Genomic DNA, 21,159 nt, shown 5'->3' with positions numbered 1-21,159 from the left:
TGGGCTTGCCTGGTAGAAGTCTGGATGCAGAGAGCTTTTGGCAAGTTCCAGCCACAATAATGCCAACTTCTAAACAGAACACCCTAAATCTCTAAAAATATCTGAATTTTGATAATGGAGTAAATTCTCCCATCCTTACAGCACCAGATAAATGCTGATACAGGCCGTGAACTTGTGAGAAAACTGCAGATTGATACTTTTAATTCAAAGTTCTCTGCATGAAGGAGATCACAGTAAACTCCTTATCTCTCTCATATTCTGTACCCAGTAAGGAGGATTTAAGAGTTGTGTGCTCGTAATCATAGATTCACCAGTATGTGGGATAATTGGAGTAATTATGCCAGGCACGAATAGCTTTTTCATCCTCTATCAAGAGCATATAGGAGCACAAAAGAGCATTTCATCTTTCCTGTTCCATGGTGAAACTTATCAGCATTCGTAGAAACTTCATACAGAGCAACCAAGATGCAGATAAGACTTGTTTCCCAGGGAAACGAGACAAAATACTTGATCTTTCCTACTATCCCGTTCTATCATAACAACACAACCCTTCCTTCCTTCCTTCCTTCCTCCCTCCCTTTGCCCTGCGCTGTCGTCCCTCCCCAAACCTTGTGAAGTTGGAAGATCAAACAGTTTTAATCTGTTCCCACAGTGAAAAWAAACAAAAAAAAAAAAAAAAAAAAAAAAGACAGGCAAATAAAGAGAGTCAAACAAAGGGAGCAATTGGAGGGAAAAATTTCCATTTAAGTGGGTGCCCATTTGACTGGGAGCAGGACCTGCAGGTCTGGGTCCTCAYGCAAACCACACTCACCCATGGGAGCCACAATTTTCACAGTTAGTCCACTAAAGGAGTGCAAAACATCAGAGCCTGTGTGTCCTCCCTCGCTTTCTTCACTGAGATCTGCAGATGTCCACAGCTAAATAACTAAATCCTCCTAAAACCTGGTGGCAGTTGAGCATTAACTCCCTTAAGTTGTTTTGAAAAGCTCCAATCAATCCATTTCTAGCAAGTAAAGAAAGTGTGACTTTCAGCAGGAAGTATCAAATATAAATAGGACATGAGCTAACTAATGAGTTTGACTTATTTGGCGCAATATGCTAAACCATGTCTATTAAAATGCCATTAAACTGTGAGAGCATAAATTATATTAAGACATGGTATGCCAAGTGGCTGCCACACCAAACTGGCTGTCCACAAAGCAGAGGTTTTTCTGCCTTTTTTTTTATAATAAAGAGACTCTTAAGTAGTTCAGATGTGACATTTAGGTTTCATTTAAAAATAAATAGAAAGGGAAAAAAATAAGATTTAAAGGGAAATAAATCATCATGGGTAGGAATGGTTTTATCATTTGTGTTTCAAAGGGCAAACTTTTGGAGTTCTCAGCTGCTAAAATAAACCTCTTAGGAAAATTAAGCCATTTCACTGATTACAAATGACATCCCTCTGAGACCCTGCATATATAAATGGATGTGTGGAAGGCTTTTCTCAGAAGGAGCAAAGCAATCTTGCCTATCTCCACAGCAAAAGGAACTGGACATTTATGGTGAAGGTTCTTCTGCACCCCAGTACAAGCCTGGCCCAACAATTGCCCTGGGGTAATTAGAGATCCTTATTCTGGCTAATTACATCTCATGGAGAGGGCAGCAGATGAAGTTACACCATAGCCAGGCACAGAGAAACTCAGGGACCTCCTGGCTCCTTAAGACAGGGGACATCTCAGCCTTGCCCAGGTTTTATTTCATCTAGACTGAGCTTAGATTCAGGCAGATTATTTTATTTTCTAGTGCTAATGTGTTTTTACTACAAGAAAGTTGGATGTGGTTTTTATAACTGGACCAAATTTTGCCTTGATTTATATAATCAGTGAAATCCCATTGATGTCAGCAGAGTTGTCTGGATATAAGAAAGGAGAGACTTTGGCCCTGGTGCTYGTGTCATTTGTGGTAATAACAGGAATGTCCTAATTCTCCTAAAGAGCGATCGGAGACCAGGAGCACAATTACTTTAACGAGTGTTTCCACTGCTTCTTCACTTGAAATATATTCAAAAATGAATTTTTTTGTTGGTTTTAACCCATTATTTGTTCCCTTAAACTGACCTAGCTGTCCCTGTTGCAGAAGATGAATGCACCTACACAAATCTCAGGGATCCATTAGGTTATGGCAAACCCAAGATTCCTGCACCATCTCTATTTTTATTGGCAATCTTCCAAAACCTCCCTCATGAYATGACTTGTACCACACCAGCCTGAGTCCAACAGCTCAGAAATTGCTCAAGARAAACATCCAGCTTGGAAATGTGTCTTCTTTGAAAGCACAAGACATTTGAAATCGTAAGATTGTGATACATTCGAGCTGTGAATAACATTTTTCTTGGCCTGGTGAATCTCCAACAATGAATGGCTGCAGCTCTGTGGGGAGTGTTGGTGCCTTCCAGAAGAAGTTGCATCAGAGATAATGCTGAAATGGTTCATTTCAGAGAACCCAATGGGTTTGGAYGTTCCAAATGCCCTCATGGTTTGTCTGAAATGTTTTATGTAAATGCAGACTAAAGCTCTGCCTGGAGCAACAGCCATGGTGCAAGCAAAGATAGCATCACGTGTGTGACTGACCGCCAGACAGATGCTGCCTCTGAAATACAGCCACAGCTACTGCAGGCTGTTACCCTGCAAAATAACATTTACTAAATAAATTCAATAAATTACAGAAGCAAGAAAATCCTCATCTGCTCAGATAAGGGACAGCTGACGTGCTATTTCCATGCTCTGTTTATCAGTGTGCCAAAACAAGGTTCTAGAAGGRAAAGACAACTTCACAGACTCAGTGAGGATTAAATGTCCTGCTCTGGATTTCACTGTTATGCTCATGCTGGTAATAGTCTGTGCTTCATCATGGTTATGTTGCTTAATTTGACTTGGTATCCAGAGGCCAYTTTACAGACATTGGACTACAAAATCTGCTCATCAAAAGCAATTTGCTTTGTGTTTGAGCTGGTCACCTACAAGAGAAGAATGGGGCTCTGCAAAGGCTCCTGTTCMTCCTTCTCAAACTCACTCTGGCAGCACCCTAAAACTCCATCTCCCCAGGGCAGAGACTCAGGACAACACCAGAAATGTTTGTTTTACACATCACCTCTAAGCAAGGCCCTCTGGAGACACAGAAAATGTAGCTTCAGTAGTACAAAACAGTATTTCTAAAATGTAAGATTACAGTTCTTGTTAAATCAAACTGAGGAAAGCAGCCAGCTGGCCATTACTTCCCAGCATTTCAGTCTCTCACAGTCTGCTCCTGCCCTAACTCATTCTGCACATCAGCTGTGCTCATCTGCTTTCCAGGAAGGGGCATTTCAAATACAGTTATTGAAAAGTTCAAATACATAACCTGTATCTGTTAAATAAATACCTGCTCAACAGCGTGCTTGGGGACAAAAGTGGAGTCAACCACGAAAAAGGAAGGAATAAAGGAACCAAAACCAAGTTAGATGGCTTTCAAGCACAGAAATTATGTATCCCAAACGCATCTAACAACCAGCCATCCAACTCTTTTCAATTCTTGATGGAGCCATCTCAGTGCAAATGAAGAATCTGTGAGCTGCCATAGTGACAAGTAAAGCACCTCACCTGCCACCTTGACCTGGGTGGCTCTGCAGGTTTTGCAGGGCAGCACCTGGAACTCCTCTGCCTGGTACATGGAGTAGTCAGTGCTGGCCACCACCAATTGGTCTCCRGGCTCCCAGGAGCTCACATCATCCACCAAATTCAGGATGGTGCTGTTCACGTTGGTGTCAATGGTGACCGTCAGCTTGGGTTTCACTGAAAAGCCAAAGTGGAAGGGTGGAAAATTCAGTCAGTCTTATCAGAGAAAGATTGCTCGTTTTTTTCTTTCACACACCCCCACCTTGGAGTGCCACCAAAAATTATGATTTTCTCATGCCCCAAAAAAATTTWAAAAAAATTAACTCTTCCAAACATGTTTTTTACTGGCTTTGGCTTGGCAAGCGAGAAAACAGGAAAGTATTTTCCTTCAGTTTCAGGCAGGTGGATTTTCCACTAAGCCCAGGATAAATTTAAAAACAGCTCTTAGTGGCTCATTCTCACCACACCCACTTTTCAGCAGCCCTTGAGGGCGCTGGGTGCTGTTGTTTACAGCAGCCAAGTGGTTTTTAACCTAATGACTGTTTTTTCCAGCAAAACAACAGTCTGCCACCCTTCCTTTCCTGCTAGCACCAAAAMTCCTAATGACCTAATGACCAGGTTAGAGGCAGCGGTGTTGGAATTAATAACTACAAAATGAAATATTAGTCTCAAACCCTGTCACCTTCACACRTTCTGATTGACTAATCCAACATCATCCCAAAATGTTTGTGCAAAAGACAAGGAATTTACATGGAAAATCTTGCCAATTATTTCCCACAGCCTTGCTGGGTGTTTGAGAAACCACCCTGCTGCCTCTGTTAGCACTCAGGAATTTTTCCTGAGATAAATCTTCCAATGTTCTATCTGAGTTCGTGTCCATAGCCYGGCCAAAGCTTTCACTTGGGGAAATTACTGCTATTCTGACACCAGACAAGAGTCAGCCATGGGAGGACAGGATTTCTGCTGTCCCCTGTTGTGATTTTCACAGACAGGGCACGTACCAGATTTGCCACACAGGAATCTCACTCTGTAGCYGTGGCAGCCCTCGCCCGTCTGGCCCTTGCCGTGGCACAGGAATTGGTAATCGTGGCCGCCCTTGTAGAAAACCTCGGTGCTTAAATTCTCTCCATCGAGCGTCGTTGCCTGGAATGGGGATGGAAAGAGGAATTGGGAAGGAAGGAGCGATTTTGCAGCCTTTGGAAACGGCTTCTGTCAAGCGTGAGAGCTAGGTATTCATTTAAGGAAGATCTTACAAAATCCCCAGGGAAGTGGAGCACTGCAGATGAAGGTGTCCAGTACCTGAGGGAATTAGCAGTGCTGGAAATTGTCTGTAGTGATCTAAATGATAATAGGCTGTCCAAGGATCCAAAGGGATATTCCATACCATATGACATCAGCTCAGATATATAAGCGAGGAGAGAGAGAAGGAAGGGGGGGGCATTCATGAGTCGCTGTGAGGTGAAGGGATTTCACCAAAACAACATCATTTCACCATCAGAGGAGGCTTTTGCTGTGTTTTGGGTGTTGGCACAACCATCACAGTACAAATAAACCCCCATGACAGCGTTTCCAGCCAGTGCTCACACAGAGCTTTTCCCCATGTCTGTACTGAGACCGTGAGCCCTTCTGGGAGGAGTTTGTGAGCTTCASCAACATCTGCCTCACTGCCCTAAATTTCCTTCTCCTCTGGTCTGAGGGCAGATGGAAACATTGAACACGGATGCTTGCACCCAAATGAACTCATAGTTTTCAGCCTCTGTGCTCATTCCAYTGCTCGTGGCTAGGCTCTGTCTGARCCTTGCAGAAAAACGGGGAAGGGGTTTTATTTCTCCATTGCCTGCATCAGTCAGTCTCTAAAAAAAACCCTGAGGCTGCTGCAATACTRCTGCCTGCTCCAAAAGAAACAAGAAGTGGCCTTTTCTCACAGGCAAGCACCAGCCTGTGGAGCTGCCTTGAGAAAAAAAAGGCTGCACAGTGCCAAGAAGCAGTGAGATATGGAACCTCTCTGCTTTTCCTGCTGGGGCAATGCCACCCCTCAGGGTGACAAATTTCACATTCTGTCTCTGCAGCTCCCATTTCTCTCGACCCTTTCACAAAAATGCAGTGAATTGCGTTGGGCAATCCAAATACAACACACATTTTAGCAAGGCACCGGGAGAAAAGGCATCTTTGGATGCAGGGTCAGATCCTGATCCWCACTCGTGCAGGCTTTCCTCATTAATGGAAATGGGATTAGCACCACCAGCTGCAGGAATGTGCCTCTGGCTGGGCTGTGCTTCTGTTATTGCCATCATATCTTCAATTTTCTGCCTGCAGCCAGCTGCTGTAAATCAGGGGAGCTTTAAGAAAGCAAGGAGCAGCACCAGGTTACAGTACCTGAGGATTTGCCCTAAGATCTGCGGGATAAACTGAAAAATGTCTTGCTTTTAATATATGTGAGGAAAAAATAAAAGTAGCTTATTTCACAGAAGAGGAAAAAAAGATTTGTTTCTAGAACAGAAGAATGTCTTTTTTCTTTCTCTTTTAATACACATTCTAGAAGGGGCTGTTACAAACATCTGACCTCTGTTTTGAACTGAGWTGTCACTTGTAATACACGTATATGGAAGCAGAAATGACTGTGGATTTGGTAAGAGCTGGCAGAAAATTATAGGGCAGCTTTTTCCTTTCTATTCAAGAGAAATTCTTTATAACATCTAGCCCTGGAAAGTTTCACTCATCCTGTCAGCATTCCCATTTTTTCAATAGCCACATTCTTGTGGAGAAGGACAACTGCACTGGCTCAGAGCAGGCAGGGGCCTTAGGCTGAGCCTCACACAGGTATGAAGGATTTTATTGTCTCTTTCTGGTTGTTTTACCAGGTAGACATAAAAAGTATATGGTGAACATACACAAAAAACAATGCCCTTGTTTCTTGCTGGGTTTTTTTTGTCCTTAAAGAGACTTTGTCAGAAAAGKTATCTGACTGCTCCTCAGCTTGCTGGCCTGGTGTGTAATTATAATGCTTAGCTTCAAATAGAATTAAAATTTCTTTCCTCAGAGATAAAACAATTGACTTTAAGAAATGACTGAAAGCTCACCAATATTTTTGACAGCCCACTACAGCTGGTAGTTTTACCATCTCGTTACATTTTGTGATCAATTTTTTAGGTAGGGTCCATTCCAGGACCATTTAAAACCTTTGAAATTTTCATGTGCTCGCTCCTTTTAATCTTCCAGCAGGGAGCCACATATTTCATGATAGCATCTGTGCTGTCCATGACCCCATCTGTACACCTTTTCATGCCAGAAGCCAGAATTTACTGAAAGGAGCTCAATCCTATCAAATTTGTCTCAGAACAATACRTGAYTGCACACARGATTTTGTTGGTTATGCATTAGAGWGGTAAAAATAATTGGTGTATTTTAKTTAGAAACAATAATTACTGACAAACACAATTATTTGGGGGTTCRGTGTCAGTCCAAAGAAGATTTGGACTCTGAAGCGAGTGCTGAGCCTGCCTACCTGGATGTCAATGGGCTGCCTGCAGATTTTATCAGGATGAGCAGCTTTGAAGTCAGACAGCTTCTCCATGCCCTTAGATCTGGCTTTGTCAGGCTTCTCAAACCACTCTGTCCATTCCACATCTGGAGACAAGTGCAAACAAGAACAGTCATCTGAAAGTCAAGCTTAATGAGCGCAGCAAAAAATGCGTGAGGCATAATACGATCTCAGATATCATTCCCGAATTTCCTCACTGATGATTTGATTCCTGCCCCTTCCTGTCAGCCCCTTTTAATGGTGCTGTGAGGTGCAACCAGCCAAGGGAGAGCAGAGTTATTAAAAGCTACATAATTGGAGTGTGCTCTGTGAACATCATTGATAGACAGGGATTTTGGATCTGTGTCTGCCTCCTCTGATCTCAGATCAAGTTTCTCCCGTTGCTGTCTGTTGTCTGAACCATGCACATGACGGGAAGAGAAGGAAGGGGTTGTGGGTGATCTCTGAGATGGAATTTCACACCCCGTGCAGAAAAGGAAAAAGGATCCCAGTTATTCAGAGGGTCCTGGAGACAACGGGGGAAAGAATCTGTGAGTGCTCATTGCTCATGTTTGTGACGACATAAATAGCTGCTAGCAAGCACATTCCTCCCAAAGGGAAAAGGATTGCAGTAAAAGGGAAAAGGATTCCAGTAAAAGGGAAAAGGATTGCAGTTAAAGGGAAAAGGATTGCAGTAAAAAGGGTCCTTCACCCTATTTGTCAGTCAAACAGCCCACAGACCTCTTACCTTGAACCCACTCACTCGTCGAAGAGACGTTAAAATGTTCTCCGTTCTCAGCTTTGAATAGTTTGAATACTTTGGCCACGGCTGACCCTTTGTGACCTGTCAGGAAAAACAAACGTTGGTGAAATCATCGAATTCACTTTTGGTAAAATCAGGGAATGCAATTGGCAAAAGTCAGAACTGAAAATGCACTGGTCTATTTGAGTGTTTTGGCTGCATTATTCAAAATTAGCCCTGCACAACTCCAGAAAAAAAATTCCTGATCTTACAATGAGGCTTCAGACACTTTTGTGACTGCATGGATAATCAGGAGGAAAAATCTTGAAAAATCAGGAGAGTATAAACCCCCCAATTATTAGTAATACATTGCTATTTTTGTTTAATGTTGTAGCAAGCTGGGTTGTTCATAGAATGAGGGAACAGAGACTCCAAAGTGTTCAGCTCACAAGAAAATGGTTTCACAGGAGGATTTGAGGCTACTAATTCAGGATACACTGATGAGGTTTTCAGCTGGTGTGAGCTGTGTCTGTTCCACAGATTTGTGTCTGTTCCACAGATTTGTGTCTGAAGAGAGGCAGCATGTCTAAAGAGAACTCAGTGAAGTCCCATGGATTTTCACTGGTGCAGGAGCTCACATTTCTCTGAGGGTTTGGATACCCTAAGCTATCCCCACTCAGCTGATTCAGATGTATCAATGGGAAGAAGCAATTCACAGAGAAAGCATTCAATTAAATGTCTCAAACCATCAATTGCTGATAGATTTGATGTAATGGGAAGTAAAAACACCATCGACCAAATTCTCCAGCCCTAACTTCAGTAACTTCCAGAGATCATGTCAGGACAGCATTTTGTGCATTAAATACCTTGATATTCAATGTGGTCTTCAACAGAAGAGGAGGGATTTCCTTTAATGGTAATAAAACTCCACGGGTGCCTGGAAAACAAAAATGAGAAATGATCGAGTTATGTCAAGTACGAGATGCTTATTTCTCACAGCMCAATGTTCTTAAATGTTTCAGAGGCACCACATTCAAAACAGTCTGATTAGTGYCACAGGCATCTTAGTTAAAATTAAAATTATCTTAACACTCTATRTTTCTTCAGTAAATATATCAAAGARAAGGAAGATTGAMGACTTGTTACTCCTGTAACAAGTGTGTTCCTTTTTTTTAAATGGGTGTTTGAAGAAACTTGTGTGGGACAAGAGACATGAGCAACTCCCTGGGGAGCCTGAAAATAAATATTTTGTGTGTCTGTGTGCATGTGTATACACTAAAAATATGAAAAAAMCCCCACTTCTGCTTAAATAAATTTAGCTCATGCTGAAACCTTTTATGTGACAATTGTCTTTGGAATGACCCATGAGAATTTCTAATACACAGACTGGCTGGCATAGGACAATAAAAAATACTGAGATAGTCTCTGCATATCTGGTTTCCTTCTTTTGAACACTGAATGAGGATAAATGTTTCTCAGCAGCCAAGACAGATTTGTTGTCGCTGTTGTTGTTGTTGTTGTTGTTATTATTATTATTATTATTATTATTATTATTATTATTTTGGCATACCAAATTTGAAACAAATGGCAAAAAAAGAAATTGTAATGCCTCAAAAAGAATTTCAAAAGTAGTTTTAAGAAGAAGGAGCTATTCAGTTTGGCAGCTCAAGGTTTGGCCCCACTTCACATGTTAAAATACTTGTTTCTCCCAGTTATTTTAGGACTAAAAATAGTTTAAAAGCTGTTCAACCCTGACACGTAAGGACACATGCAATCTGTTTGGGCTATGAGAAATGAAGCGACTGGCAAGTCCAGAGCCAAACCGGAGATATTTGTGTGGAATTCCAAAGAGAACAACTGTGCCATCAAGTGAAAAAAAAGGCTTTCTCTTCATTTATTAATAAAAGGAAAAAAAAAAAAAGGCTCACACTGAAAGAGTAAACACAATTTTCAAAAGGAAAACAATAGAGGAGGAATGCATGATTTTCCTTTCATTCCTGGACTCAGCAAACAGGCAATAAAAAGAGATTCCAGGAGCACAGGAGAAACATTTTGGAATAAATCAGCATTGCCCATCAGCTCTGCTACAGCAAGGGGGAGTTGCACAACTTCACGATCTGGTTGAAAACGGAGCAGCTGGAGATGGACAGGAATTTGCCCAAATAACCCCAGCCAGAAATCAGCACCATCACAGCCTGACTGCAGTGGCACCTCCCAAGTGGGAAACAGGAATTCCCTGAGCCTGGGGCTCACACTCCTTTCTCTCRGGGATGCCCGTGGCCAGCCCCAGCTTTGGGAGAAGATCTGACAGCCAGGATTGAGCAGGAGCAGCCAGCAAAGCCCAGTGCTGGGCAGGGAGTGCTGACAGGAGTGTGAAAAAGAGAAATCCATCTGCTCTGCTCAGCCAGAGCCTGCCTTGGCCACAGCCGTACAGTGTGTACACTTGTGTGCCATTTTAGCATTCTCAATTTTATTTTTTTTTTCTAAGATACTCCGAAAAAATTTCAAAAAGCACCTGCCAAGTGTGCATCCATCCTTATTTGTAGTTRTAGATGTGTCTGAAATGTAAACCACTGTGTTTAAATCTTGTTACACTTGAAGTTAAATTTGCTTAAGAGGAAAAGCTTGGCTGCACCTAAAGCTGCCTGTGCTGCAGTGTGTCACCAAACTGCCTTTCTGAGAGTTTGGTGTCTTAGAAAACTGCCATCCACACAATGTGGGTTTGAACTTAAACTCTGAGAACATTCCTAAAAAATACATTATTTTAAATAATGCAACAGATATTTTTCCACAGGCCTGTCTGCTGGTGGAAGGCAGTGTTGACCAATTACTCCTCATTATTTATCCACGTCYCTATCATTCACAGAGTGCAATTTTGTGGTGTTTCAGATAACAGCATGGCAAGTATTAGTTTTTAAACTACAAACAATGGCAATGCTGAAAATCACACCTCCATGGATTAATTTCTGTGGTATTTTCATTATAAACATTGATGGCAAAGTGATGAGAAACTTGCCTTAAACCATCCTAAAARAAACCAAGTGCAATTTACTGTTACAAACATGTGTGAAACCCATCAATTCCTTCCTGTTGCACAATTGGGGAAAAAAGTGTAATGTTCAAAAATCATGTTCTGTTCCCCTAATTCCAGCATTTGAAAAAAAAAAAACCTGAGCAGGCTACTGGGCTGTAATATGGGGATTTAGATTGGAGAGCAAGAACTGCACTGATGGAGATAACCTGGTTCTGGAGACAATTTCTGTCCCTTTGGTTGATTTTTTGAAATGTTGTCTGGTGCCTCTGTAACATTTGACACAATCTCTTCACCAGCCACCCCAGATCTCACTCTGTGTGTGCCCAGCTGACACAAATCTCCTTCCACAGACTCCTTTTTTGAATCATTTTTCCCTACAGGGCASATTCTGTGTGTGTGTGTGTTCTGCAGACACCCTCTTAGTGCCTCATAAAAAAAAAAAAAAAAAAAAAAAAAAAAAAAAAAACCCTACATAAATTCAGATAAACACAAAAAATATAATGGCTGCAGTTGGGTAAATAGCAAGTATTCTCAACAGCATGTGTGCCAACGCAGACACTGTTTTGGCTACAGAAATATTTACAGTCCACACCATAAATCCATGAGTTTCTGTGCTGCACAAGTCCCAGATCAGTGCTGGAGAGCTGAGGAATGTGCTCTGTGTGTCTGTATGTGTGCAGCCAGGAATACACAACAATTATTGCAGCCTCCTTCATGCTCAGCCCATCTAATCCTCTGTCTGTGTGTTAATGTWCTTCTTAAATCTTTCAGGGATGGCTTGAAAATAAACTGGAATAAGCAACCTGTGGGAACAATATCTTGGAAAAACATCTTTTTTTTTTTTTATGTGAATCATATGCTATTCCTCAATCTGCTAATAAAAATACCCAATATAGACTCTGAGTGCATCTGAAACTATCTAATTAACTGCTAAAACTCCASATCGAGAAGTTTCCCTCTTTTTCAATTTTTTTTTTTTTCCCATGTGAAAGAACATTGTGACTTTGAAAGAGTGGAACTATTTGGACATCTCAGGAACATAATAAAGCCTCTGTGCTGGGAGAACTGGCAGGACTGGCACATACCTAAACCCAAGGTGGAGGAAATGCTTGCTGCCCAGTTTGGTCATTGCTTTCCTGGCCAAATCATCCAAGTTTCTGGATCCTTCATCGTTCACTGCAACTGAGAGGATCATGCCATTGGCAACTCTGCCCAGGTACTGGGCCAGGCGGACACTCTCCTCTTTTGCTCTGTAGGTATCGAATCTGAAATGACAAAAAAACCCTGTGAACATTTWCTGCAGTGATCATCACATCCTTATGAACTGAAATTACTGTAAAGAAAGTGCTTTTTTGTACTCTTCACACTAATATTACCCTGTTGCAAGAGCACTTGTCTAGCAGGATGTRGGGAGTGTTAAYAGMTTGCATGAGAATAAAACGCCACGTCCTTGGCTGTCTTGAGAAAAAGAAGATTGGAATGTAGAATTGATAATGCAGGTGGCTTACAATTATAAACATTACTAATACTGTAGCTTTTGCAAACCTACCAATCCTATGCTGTTGAGTAGAAAGTGACAGCCTCACTGACCAATGTATGTTTGACACAAATGTATGCACTAGTTGCTAAAGTAGGTAAAAGAAACTTGTCCCACAATAAAGTCCTTCTATCTTTCTGTTTTTTCACCCACTTTTTGTGTGTTTTGTATCTATTCTTTTATGTCGGCTGTCTGACCAACAGCGACAGCAGGGTGTTTTAAGGGATTCTGTTCAGACAAATGGATAAAAGTCCAGTTGAAAGAGTGCTTGTGAAAGAAAAAAGTAGCCCCACAAGTCCTAAATCTAAAACTCAGCCAATTATTGTGTATGACTAAGTCCTGGGAAAAGAAAGGGAGTGTTAACAGCCTACATAAAAGAAAAATACCACAACCTTAGCTACTTTTGAGAAAAAGAGATTAAAATGTAAAATTAATAATGCAAGTAACTAACAATTATAAACATTACTAATACTATAACTTTTGCAAACTTACCAGTCATATACTAATTATTCATTAAACAGCTGTCTCTTAAACAATGTTTAACACAGATGTATACACTAGTTACTAAAGYAAATAAAAGAAGCTGGTCCCACAATAAAATACTCTTTTYCACCCTATTTTTCTTTTCCTTTTTCTACATATCTATTATTTTGTGTCACTGTTTAGCCAAGAGTGACTAGTGCTCACCCCGTGGGTTTGGAGATTGCTGCTCTGGGAAGAATTGCACACACATGCAGTACCACCCGTGTGAATAAGGTGCTAAAATGTGGGGGTTTGATCTCACTGAGATGCCCTCCCCAACCTGTTCCCAAAGATCCTCAGCCCTGGGCAGTCAGAAGGTCACTCACCGGTCAGAATGGACAACTGCCCCCGTCTTTGGGTCAATGACATGGACAATGACACCCCGGTGGCCCCAGCTCCTCTCGAAGTAATATCCACCCTCTTCCAGGCCACCAGGATGAAGAGTCTTGTTTAAGAAAGTCCAGGACAGCTTTTTCTTTCCGTGGATCTCAAGAGTGCCACCTTTACTCACTCCAAGATATTTCTGCCCAAAGTAGGGGTTTGGCTGGCTGCCGTCATCGGCTCTRAAGCAGGGAGGGAGGGAAGGAACCAGGGAGAGAAGTTTTGTGATTAGCAGTGCATTTTTTACAGATACTCCAAGAATCAGGAGGTGCTCACATTGTACAGAAAATAAATTATTTTCAATAAGAGCAGCAGCTACCAAAGACCCAACAGCAATCTGGAACATGCTGCAGTCATTATATCCAGGACAGAGGAGGCCTGCAGCACAGACTGAATGATAAATCTGTGATTTTGAGCTCTGGAGGCAGGCAAGACCCTCACCAGGAGCTGAGAGGTCTAGTGGTTGTTAAATATGAATTTAGCATCCTTGAAATTCTTAGAGATCCTGTACCAATGTACAAGGACAGAAGTGTGTTATCCTTTGGCTCAGCCCTCACATGCAGAAAGAAGGGATGTTTAGAGAGGAGAACTTTCAGATGGAAAGAACTCCTCAGGTTTTAAGCCTCTTCTGGAAATCAGCTGAGTGGTGGGAAGGTGCACGCTGATTCTCTGGCATGCCCAAGCACCCCAGTGCTCATATCCCAGGAGCAGAGAAAAAAACCCCAAACCTACATCACTTTAGGAGCCATTTAAACGGTTAAAAAAATTACTGAACTTTCCACAGAGCACTGATGATAAGCTAAGCAGAGAACATGCAATTTTAAGGGACATTTTCATTCCCTGCTGTGGAAGAGAGGTGCCAGAAGGTTGTGAGGCAGGATTTGACCATGCACACGTACCGCCCATATAGGATGATAACCACTTTGCCTTGGTAAGGGCACAGCTCGCTGCCGATGTGGAGCTCTCCWTCATTTTCAATCAGAATGTGTCTCGTACGCAGAACGATGGGCTGCACATCRTCTTTAATCACCAGTTTGCCTAAGTGGAGAAGGTTATGGCATTGGTTTCATCACACAGCAGCTCATCAGAGGCTGTGGTATCAACGTGCTAAACCCAGTGCTGGGCTCTCATCTCAGTTTTTGTAAAACTCTGTTCATACACCCCAAACCAGCTCCCAATATAAATGCTGAAAACATTGGTTTTTATTTTTGAAAAATTCTGTTCCTACACCCCAAACCAGCTCCCAGTACAAATGCTGAAAACACTGGTTTTTATTTTTGAAAAATTCTGTTCCTACACCCCAAACCAGCTCCCARTACAAACGCTGAAAACATTGGTTTTTATTCAGTCCAGCTCTTGAAGAATCTGATTAAGATTTACATGGAAGAGGACCTATTCAAAACTGAGACAGAAATTCAGAGTTAAGATTAAAAGCTATATGAAAAAAAGCTGTGTGGCTGGCATGAATAGCTTTTATTCACGCCAGCCACCCGATGGCTCTGTCCTTGGAGACAGAGAGGCACAAATGCAKCTGCTCTGTCCTGAGGCCCTGATAACAAAGCTATTGCAGCATGATGCTATCAGGCCTGTGGTCTAGTATAAAAAATGTTTTTGAAGCAGAAGTAGAACTGGTAATTACATTGAGCTGCTTGTGTAACTTTCTCCGGACAGGACTGGTGATGGTCTAAAGARTCTCAGCATCTCGTCCCGAGGCAGAGCTGTGCAGCCCCCCAGAAAGAAGCAGAAGCTTTCCCAGGATGATCCAAAGGGATTTCCCAATCCCCAGGGGAGAGCAGGCTKTACCCAGCAGTGTGTTTTACCTCCATCAGTGATGTGGACAGAGTGCACGGTGGCAGAGGAGGACAGCAGCAGTTTCCTGCCGCTGCTGATCTCCACGCGGTTCTCTTCGTCGTGACCTGGGTTCCAGATCTCCAGMTCAGGATCTCTGTCGGGACAGGTGGCAGCTGCTTCTGCTGGGGGGAGATGGAGAGGGAGGACAATCAGGGTTTGTTTGGTGTTGGACAGAGATCTCTGCCCATCTCAYGTGTTTGCAGTGATTCCCCCTGGCTGGATCCTGAACACGGCGATGCCTCAGCTGGGCACACCTGGGGCACTGCCAAAAGAAAACAAACAACACCTTTGGCTCCCTGCTTTCCTGTTTGCTGCAAGCATGGAAAAACCCAGTGCAAAGGAGCCTTGCAGGGGATGCAGTTTCTAGAGAACGACTTTAGGTGAGCCCTTCCTGCAGTGACATTCTATTCATAGCATCCAGACAAAAAGCCTTTCACAAACCCAGGGAAGGTGTTGGTAGAAGAATAAAACAACTACTGCCTTTAAAAATGCCCCCAGATACCTGTTTTGGCAAATATCTTTCAATGTAAAGATGTTAAAATATGCTGCATTATATATTTTCACTGGAGATGGAAAGAAAAAGAGCTCAAACAACATGAAAACACCAAACACCAAACAATTACCAGTACACCCAGTAACAGGGAGCAACAGGAATCTCCCAAGTGTGTCTGGGTTTGTGAGCTTTCCCAGGCAGGAGCAATAAGGTTTATTCTCTTTGGGATCACACATCTCCCATCTCCACACACAGGTTAKCATGACGTGTTAGTCTGAGCAGCTCTCACACCACATCCCAGAGTCTCATGTTGCAGCTGTTTATTTAAGATAAAATATTTCCCTGGTACAACCTCGGCTGATCCGTGAGCCTCACTCCTTACCCTAACCACCAAAACCACCAGTGAGATCTCACGTGTGATGAGCATTTTCTGAGGGCAGAACCCTTCCTAACCCTGGGAAGCTGAGCTCAGTGGAGTTTGAACAATAAACCCTTCAGAAAGGGCTGGGAGCTCTCAGCAGATTTCCAGTTTTTATCCCTTGAAACAAAAACACAAGGAAAAAATTACAGCATGGACAAATCCATGAGGAGGGACATGGGATGAACACCCTGACCCCAGCAGGGTTATGTCTCTRGAACCTGGTGTAGGAAAGCTGTGTGGGGTTTGCCCCCCAGACATTAATGCCATCCTTTAAGGGAAAGGGCAGTGATGTGAATCYACACAAGGAAACATTTCCTGCTGGTGATGTTTTGTGCTGCCACTGTGGAACTTGAAGGACATCTGTAATTCCACAGCAAGATCTGTCCATGTGCATTCAGCTTCCTCTCACTTTCCTCCACCAGTTTTATGCCTTAAGAAAATAGAATTGGAGCAGCCTGAAAGTCTCCAGGGCCCCAGGAAATACCAATTTTCAAGGTGAGCAAAGGATATTTCATGAGGGTTGCCTAAACCTTGCCTCTCTGCAAACTTTCCCCATGTACATGAATTAAATCAGAGAGGGYCAATAATCTACCAGGCAGCAAGTCAGATACAGATAAACATCCAGGGCCTGATTTTGATATCATTTGTGCCAGCTGGAGCTGGAATTGTATCAGTAATGTCAGAAGCACTTTTTCCAATTTACAGTAATTGAGAAAAATAAGGAGGGGGTTCTGGGTTCCTAGCAGAAAACTCACAGAATTGATTAAAGTTAGAAAAGATAAATATTTCAGACAGGAATGGGGCTTGCATGGTAAATAAATGTTCAAATATAACTGAAATACACACTGATAACAATTTTTTTTAGAGAGCTCTTATTTCCCTGAGAATAAGGACAATAGAAAATTTGCTCATGACGAGAAGTGATATAAAACCAAAAGAATCCGTTCAAATGTAAAGTTACAATTTATCAACCAGAGAAGGTGGACAGGATAAAAKACTTGTTCTTTTTCCCATTTCCTTGAATATGCTAAAGTCCAAGGAGCTTCCTGCAGTCTCAAAAGATGGCTTGTGCCTCAAATTCATTATTTCAAAACAGAGAGGCAGACAGTGAAGCCTAAGGGGAAATCAAGAGAAATTTACACTGGCAAAAAAAAGCCAACAAACCAAAACCAAACCAACCAAGAGGACCCAAATTCCCAATTTCATTAACCAATTTGTACCAATTTCATTAACCAATTTGTACCAATTTGATGAGCTTTGCACATCATCATCTGCTGCACCAGTGACACCATCAGGCTGAGCATCTTCTGCCAGCAGGTCCAGTTACCTTTATTACTGATCACTAATTAATGATTATTATTCTGATTGTCATTTTTTTTTTAAATAAAAGTGCAAATTCTACCCAGCACAAGGAATTAACTGAGTGTTTTCTTCTTGMCCAAAAGGGCCTGAGCATGACAACGAAGGGTTGCTTCATGCAGCTGCAGTGTTTGGGGCAACACATTTGATCTATTTGTTTAAAAAAAAACCAAAAAAAAACCAAACCTCCAAATCAGCTGTACATGGAATATGTAAATCAAACCTCACTTTCCCCCTTCCTTAAACTGCTTCATAAAATAACTGCTTGGAAGAGGCAAAACCCMCGGGGCAGGGATGTCCCAGCCCAGAGTTTTTTGCTCTCCACATCTGGGTTTGAGGAATGCAGGAAAATGCTCACCCTCACCTCCCTCAGCCACAGCTACTGCCACCTGAGGTTTCTTTTGCTATTTTTTGTGGCAGTTTGTTGGGTTTGTGTTTGGTTTAATGATGTGTGGCAGCTCTGAGGGGTTGCTGAGGGTGCTTTCACCTGCTCAGAAATTTCACTCTTTGCCACTCCAGCTGCCCCTGACTGCAAATATTGGCACATCAGAAAATTGCTTTTCTCTTGAGTTTTCCCTCCCACTCTGTCCTTGACTCTTCTTATACAAAGAAGAGTAAAAAGCTGTTTAAAATAACATCACAAGCCATACCCTTTTTCCCCATGGCAGGAAAACTTACCTGTGCTTACCGAAGAGACCACAAACAGAAAAAACCCCAAACTTCCAGCCAGATACTTGGAGGTAGGTAAAGCCATTCTTCAGGATTTTCAGTTCACTGTACATAAAGCTGTGAAAAAAAAAGAGTATCAAGAAAATGTCACTTTTTTTTTTTCCAGCTCTTTTACTGCACCAAAAAAAAAAAAAATTAAAAATTAAAAATGCAAAAAAAGGTTAAATCCAGCTTTATGCCAGACCCGTTCAGCTCGATGGCTGAAAACACCTTTGCACTGATTCAGGACCAGCCATGGGCTAAATGATAAGTTCAAAACACGTGCTAAAAAGTAATGAAACACAGCAGAGACGGCGCTTGCAGAGTGACAAATTTTCACGAAGCCCCGAAACACCCACACGATTTTAGCAAAGGTGTTTTGTGTAACCCCGAGATAAACCGTACTCACACTTCCAMCCTGAAGCATGCAGTTTCTTAGATTTCAGATCTAAGAAAATATTGTCTGTTTGGTGTGCCAGCTCAGAATTTTCTTGCGAAGCCAAAAAAGCTGCTTTTGAAACCAGGCTGCCTAACGTTGTTTTTGTTTCTTCTGTAGCCAACCCCCAGCAAAAACAAACAAGCARTGTCATGAAAGTCAAAGTTGGAATTAATGTGATTCTCTCTGGTCTCCAGTGATTGATTCTGCAGCTCTGCCCCGGGCTCATGACAATTTATTGACATGTGTATTCACRGGGAGCAAGGACACCCACTTCTGTATTCATAAGGCACTGTTTAAAATTCACATGTAGTCCTTGGATTCTTTAGGTTTTATCATATAAACCAGGGTCTGAGGAATATCAAAGGCATTTATTTGTAGCTGTCATGTCACATCCCWCTGAAGAAACAGGATAAACGTGTGCATCACACCTCTTAGTTCAAAATAAAGCACTGGAAAAGAATTCCAGGGTGCCCCAGTTTCTCTAGGTCAAAAACACATGTTATTTTTCATGTCAGCTGTTAATATAAGCTAAACAAAAAAAAAGAAAAAAAAAACCCAAATCAAAACACAAGAGAAAGAATGGAAGAAACCTGGAGTATATTTTGCAGTGTGTATGTGCAAAACACATCTGTACTGTTCACAGAGGTGATACAGCTCAAAGTACAATGCTGGGTTCAAAACACATGYAATCCAAGGATTGCATTAAAAATAGCATTAGGAGCAGATTTTACAGGAAATATTTTGTATGGGAAATGTTTGTTTGCTTTGGAATAGTGTGTTTGACAGCCCTGAGCTCTGGAAACAGCGGAGGCTCAGGGTTTGGTACAGTCTGGGGGGTGCTGAAATTCTGCTACAGAGCAGTGCAGGACAGGAATGCACTTAGCAGCACTATAACTTTGGATGATATACATTATCAGGGAGCCATGGAATTCGTGGCAGGAGCAGGCTGCACGTGTCTGACATTTTAACAGCATTAACCATCAGCAGCGGATCAGCCGTRGATCTTTCAGAGAACCATTATTAGAGGAATGCCCCAAGTACAGCAGCCACCATTAAAATGCCAGGATTTGTTAGTGATTATTCCACAGCYTGACCTGCAGACCCAGTCATTGGGCTCTGCTTTAACAATTGAGGRAGAGCTCAACAAAACCTTACAGCACAGGATGGTYYGTGCAGGTAAACAACATTTCTTAGAGYGTGGCACCAATGTGTGTCAGTGCTCCATACAGCCAGATTCCAGCTGGTGAGGTTTTGGTCATAAAGTATGTTCAGRTGATATAGAAGTTCACAGGAATAAAAAGAAGGGACTGTTTTTTTCTTTGTTCTGGCCCATGAAAAGCTSAGAGGAGCACCCCTGTTCTGTCCAGCTCACGACCTTACCTCTGGCACAAACCTGCAGCAAACCGCCAGGAAACTGCACCAAGGAATTTCTCAATTTTCGCTTCCTTTAGGGCCCAGAACTGCACAGTACTCACCACCAGGCTGTGCAGAACACCTTCTGGTCCTATAACCCTGGTTCAGCTCCCCTGATTGCAGCCATGCACCTCAGCAGGATCCAAACACCCCATCAGACACCGGGAGGACACGSCGTGTTCGTGCCAGGGCTCCGGTGTTTTCACAGCGTCTGATCTGCCCAGTCCAGAGAATATCCTGCTTATTCTGTGCCTGAGGTGGGTGTTTGATCCCGAGTTCACTGCAGTGTTAGTGTTCACTGGCACTGGGGCTGGAAAAGCTGGGAGCCAAGAGGGCCAGGAGGATCCGACTCCTCTGATTCAGCCCTGACTAACACGCGGCTGGAAAAACGCTGCTCGGAGGATAATCTCAGGAATTTTCCTTCAAAACCTCTCAGYTGAGCATCTTTCCCAAATTCTGGGTGCAAGCAGTGGCACGTTTGATTTCCCTGTTGGGTGTAAGAGGAGGATGATGGCTCTGCTCACCCCCTACGCTGCTGGAACCATCTCAGGAGCTCTCATCTCCCCCCTGGCTCAGCTCTACACTCTCCCTCCTTGAGCAGCCTCCAGCCCTGATGTCACCAGCAGTGGCAGCAAATTTCACACTTCCAGGAGAGCTCAGGGGCCACGCAGGCATCTGCCTAAGCCTATCATCTCCAGCCTTCCTCAAACACCATCTGCGACTTCTCTCTTGGGTGAGAAAAGCTTTTCTCTCTGGCCATTAAAAGCTGCCTGGCAATGGCAAGTGGGACTCATATCCTTGGATCTGGCAAGGCAGACTCTCTGAAATGATTCCCAGCTGCTGAACCTTTCCAAAAAGTGAACAATAGCGGCAGACAATGCTAAAAGTAGATGCAGGAAACCATTAGTGCTCAGCTGGCTGCTACCGCAGGTGTCAGCGGTGCTGCTGTACTAGAAAGCAYTGCAGAGAGGAGGAATCCCTTCCCAGGGCTACATTTCTGGGAACAAAACAGCAGAGAAATGTTCWGAGGAAGCTGCATTGTCACAGGCATGGTGGTGGGGTCACACACACCCTGAATGTGAAGGGTCAGAGCAGAGCTGTCCY

The 21,159-nt window shown here is 42.7% G+C and overlaps 1 protein-coding gene across 1 annotated transcript in view; it reads right to left on the bottom strand.

The window, feature by feature from the left end:
• Window positions 1-21,159, bottom strand: part of CEMIP (cell migration inducing hyaluronidase 1) — a 93,880-nt gene that overhangs the window by 30,986 nt on the left and 41,735 nt on the right. The window contains 10 exon segments of the mRNA XM_057365860.1: window positions 3,621-3,812; window positions 4,637-4,778; window positions 7,141-7,262; window positions 7,904-7,999; window positions 8,764-8,834; window positions 12,017-12,196; window positions 13,317-13,553; window positions 14,271-14,409; window positions 15,192-15,344; window positions 18,174-18,281. Coding sequence (XP_057221843.1) covers window positions 3,621-3,812; window positions 4,637-4,778; window positions 7,141-7,262; window positions 7,904-7,999; window positions 8,764-8,834; window positions 12,017-12,196; window positions 13,317-13,553; window positions 14,271-14,409; window positions 15,192-15,344; window positions 18,174-18,249 — 1,408 coding nt within the window. The 5' untranslated portion in view covers window positions 18,250-18,281.

This window comes from Malurus melanocephalus, unplaced genomic scaffold, assembly GCF_030028575.1.
Source record: "Malurus melanocephalus ecotype Western Australia unplaced genomic scaffold, MMel_1.1 scaffold_58, whole genome shotgun sequence".
NCBI lineage: Eukaryota > Metazoa > Chordata > Aves > Passeriformes > Maluridae > Malurus > Malurus melanocephalus.
This window is presented reverse-complemented; position numbering and strand designations above follow the sequence as displayed.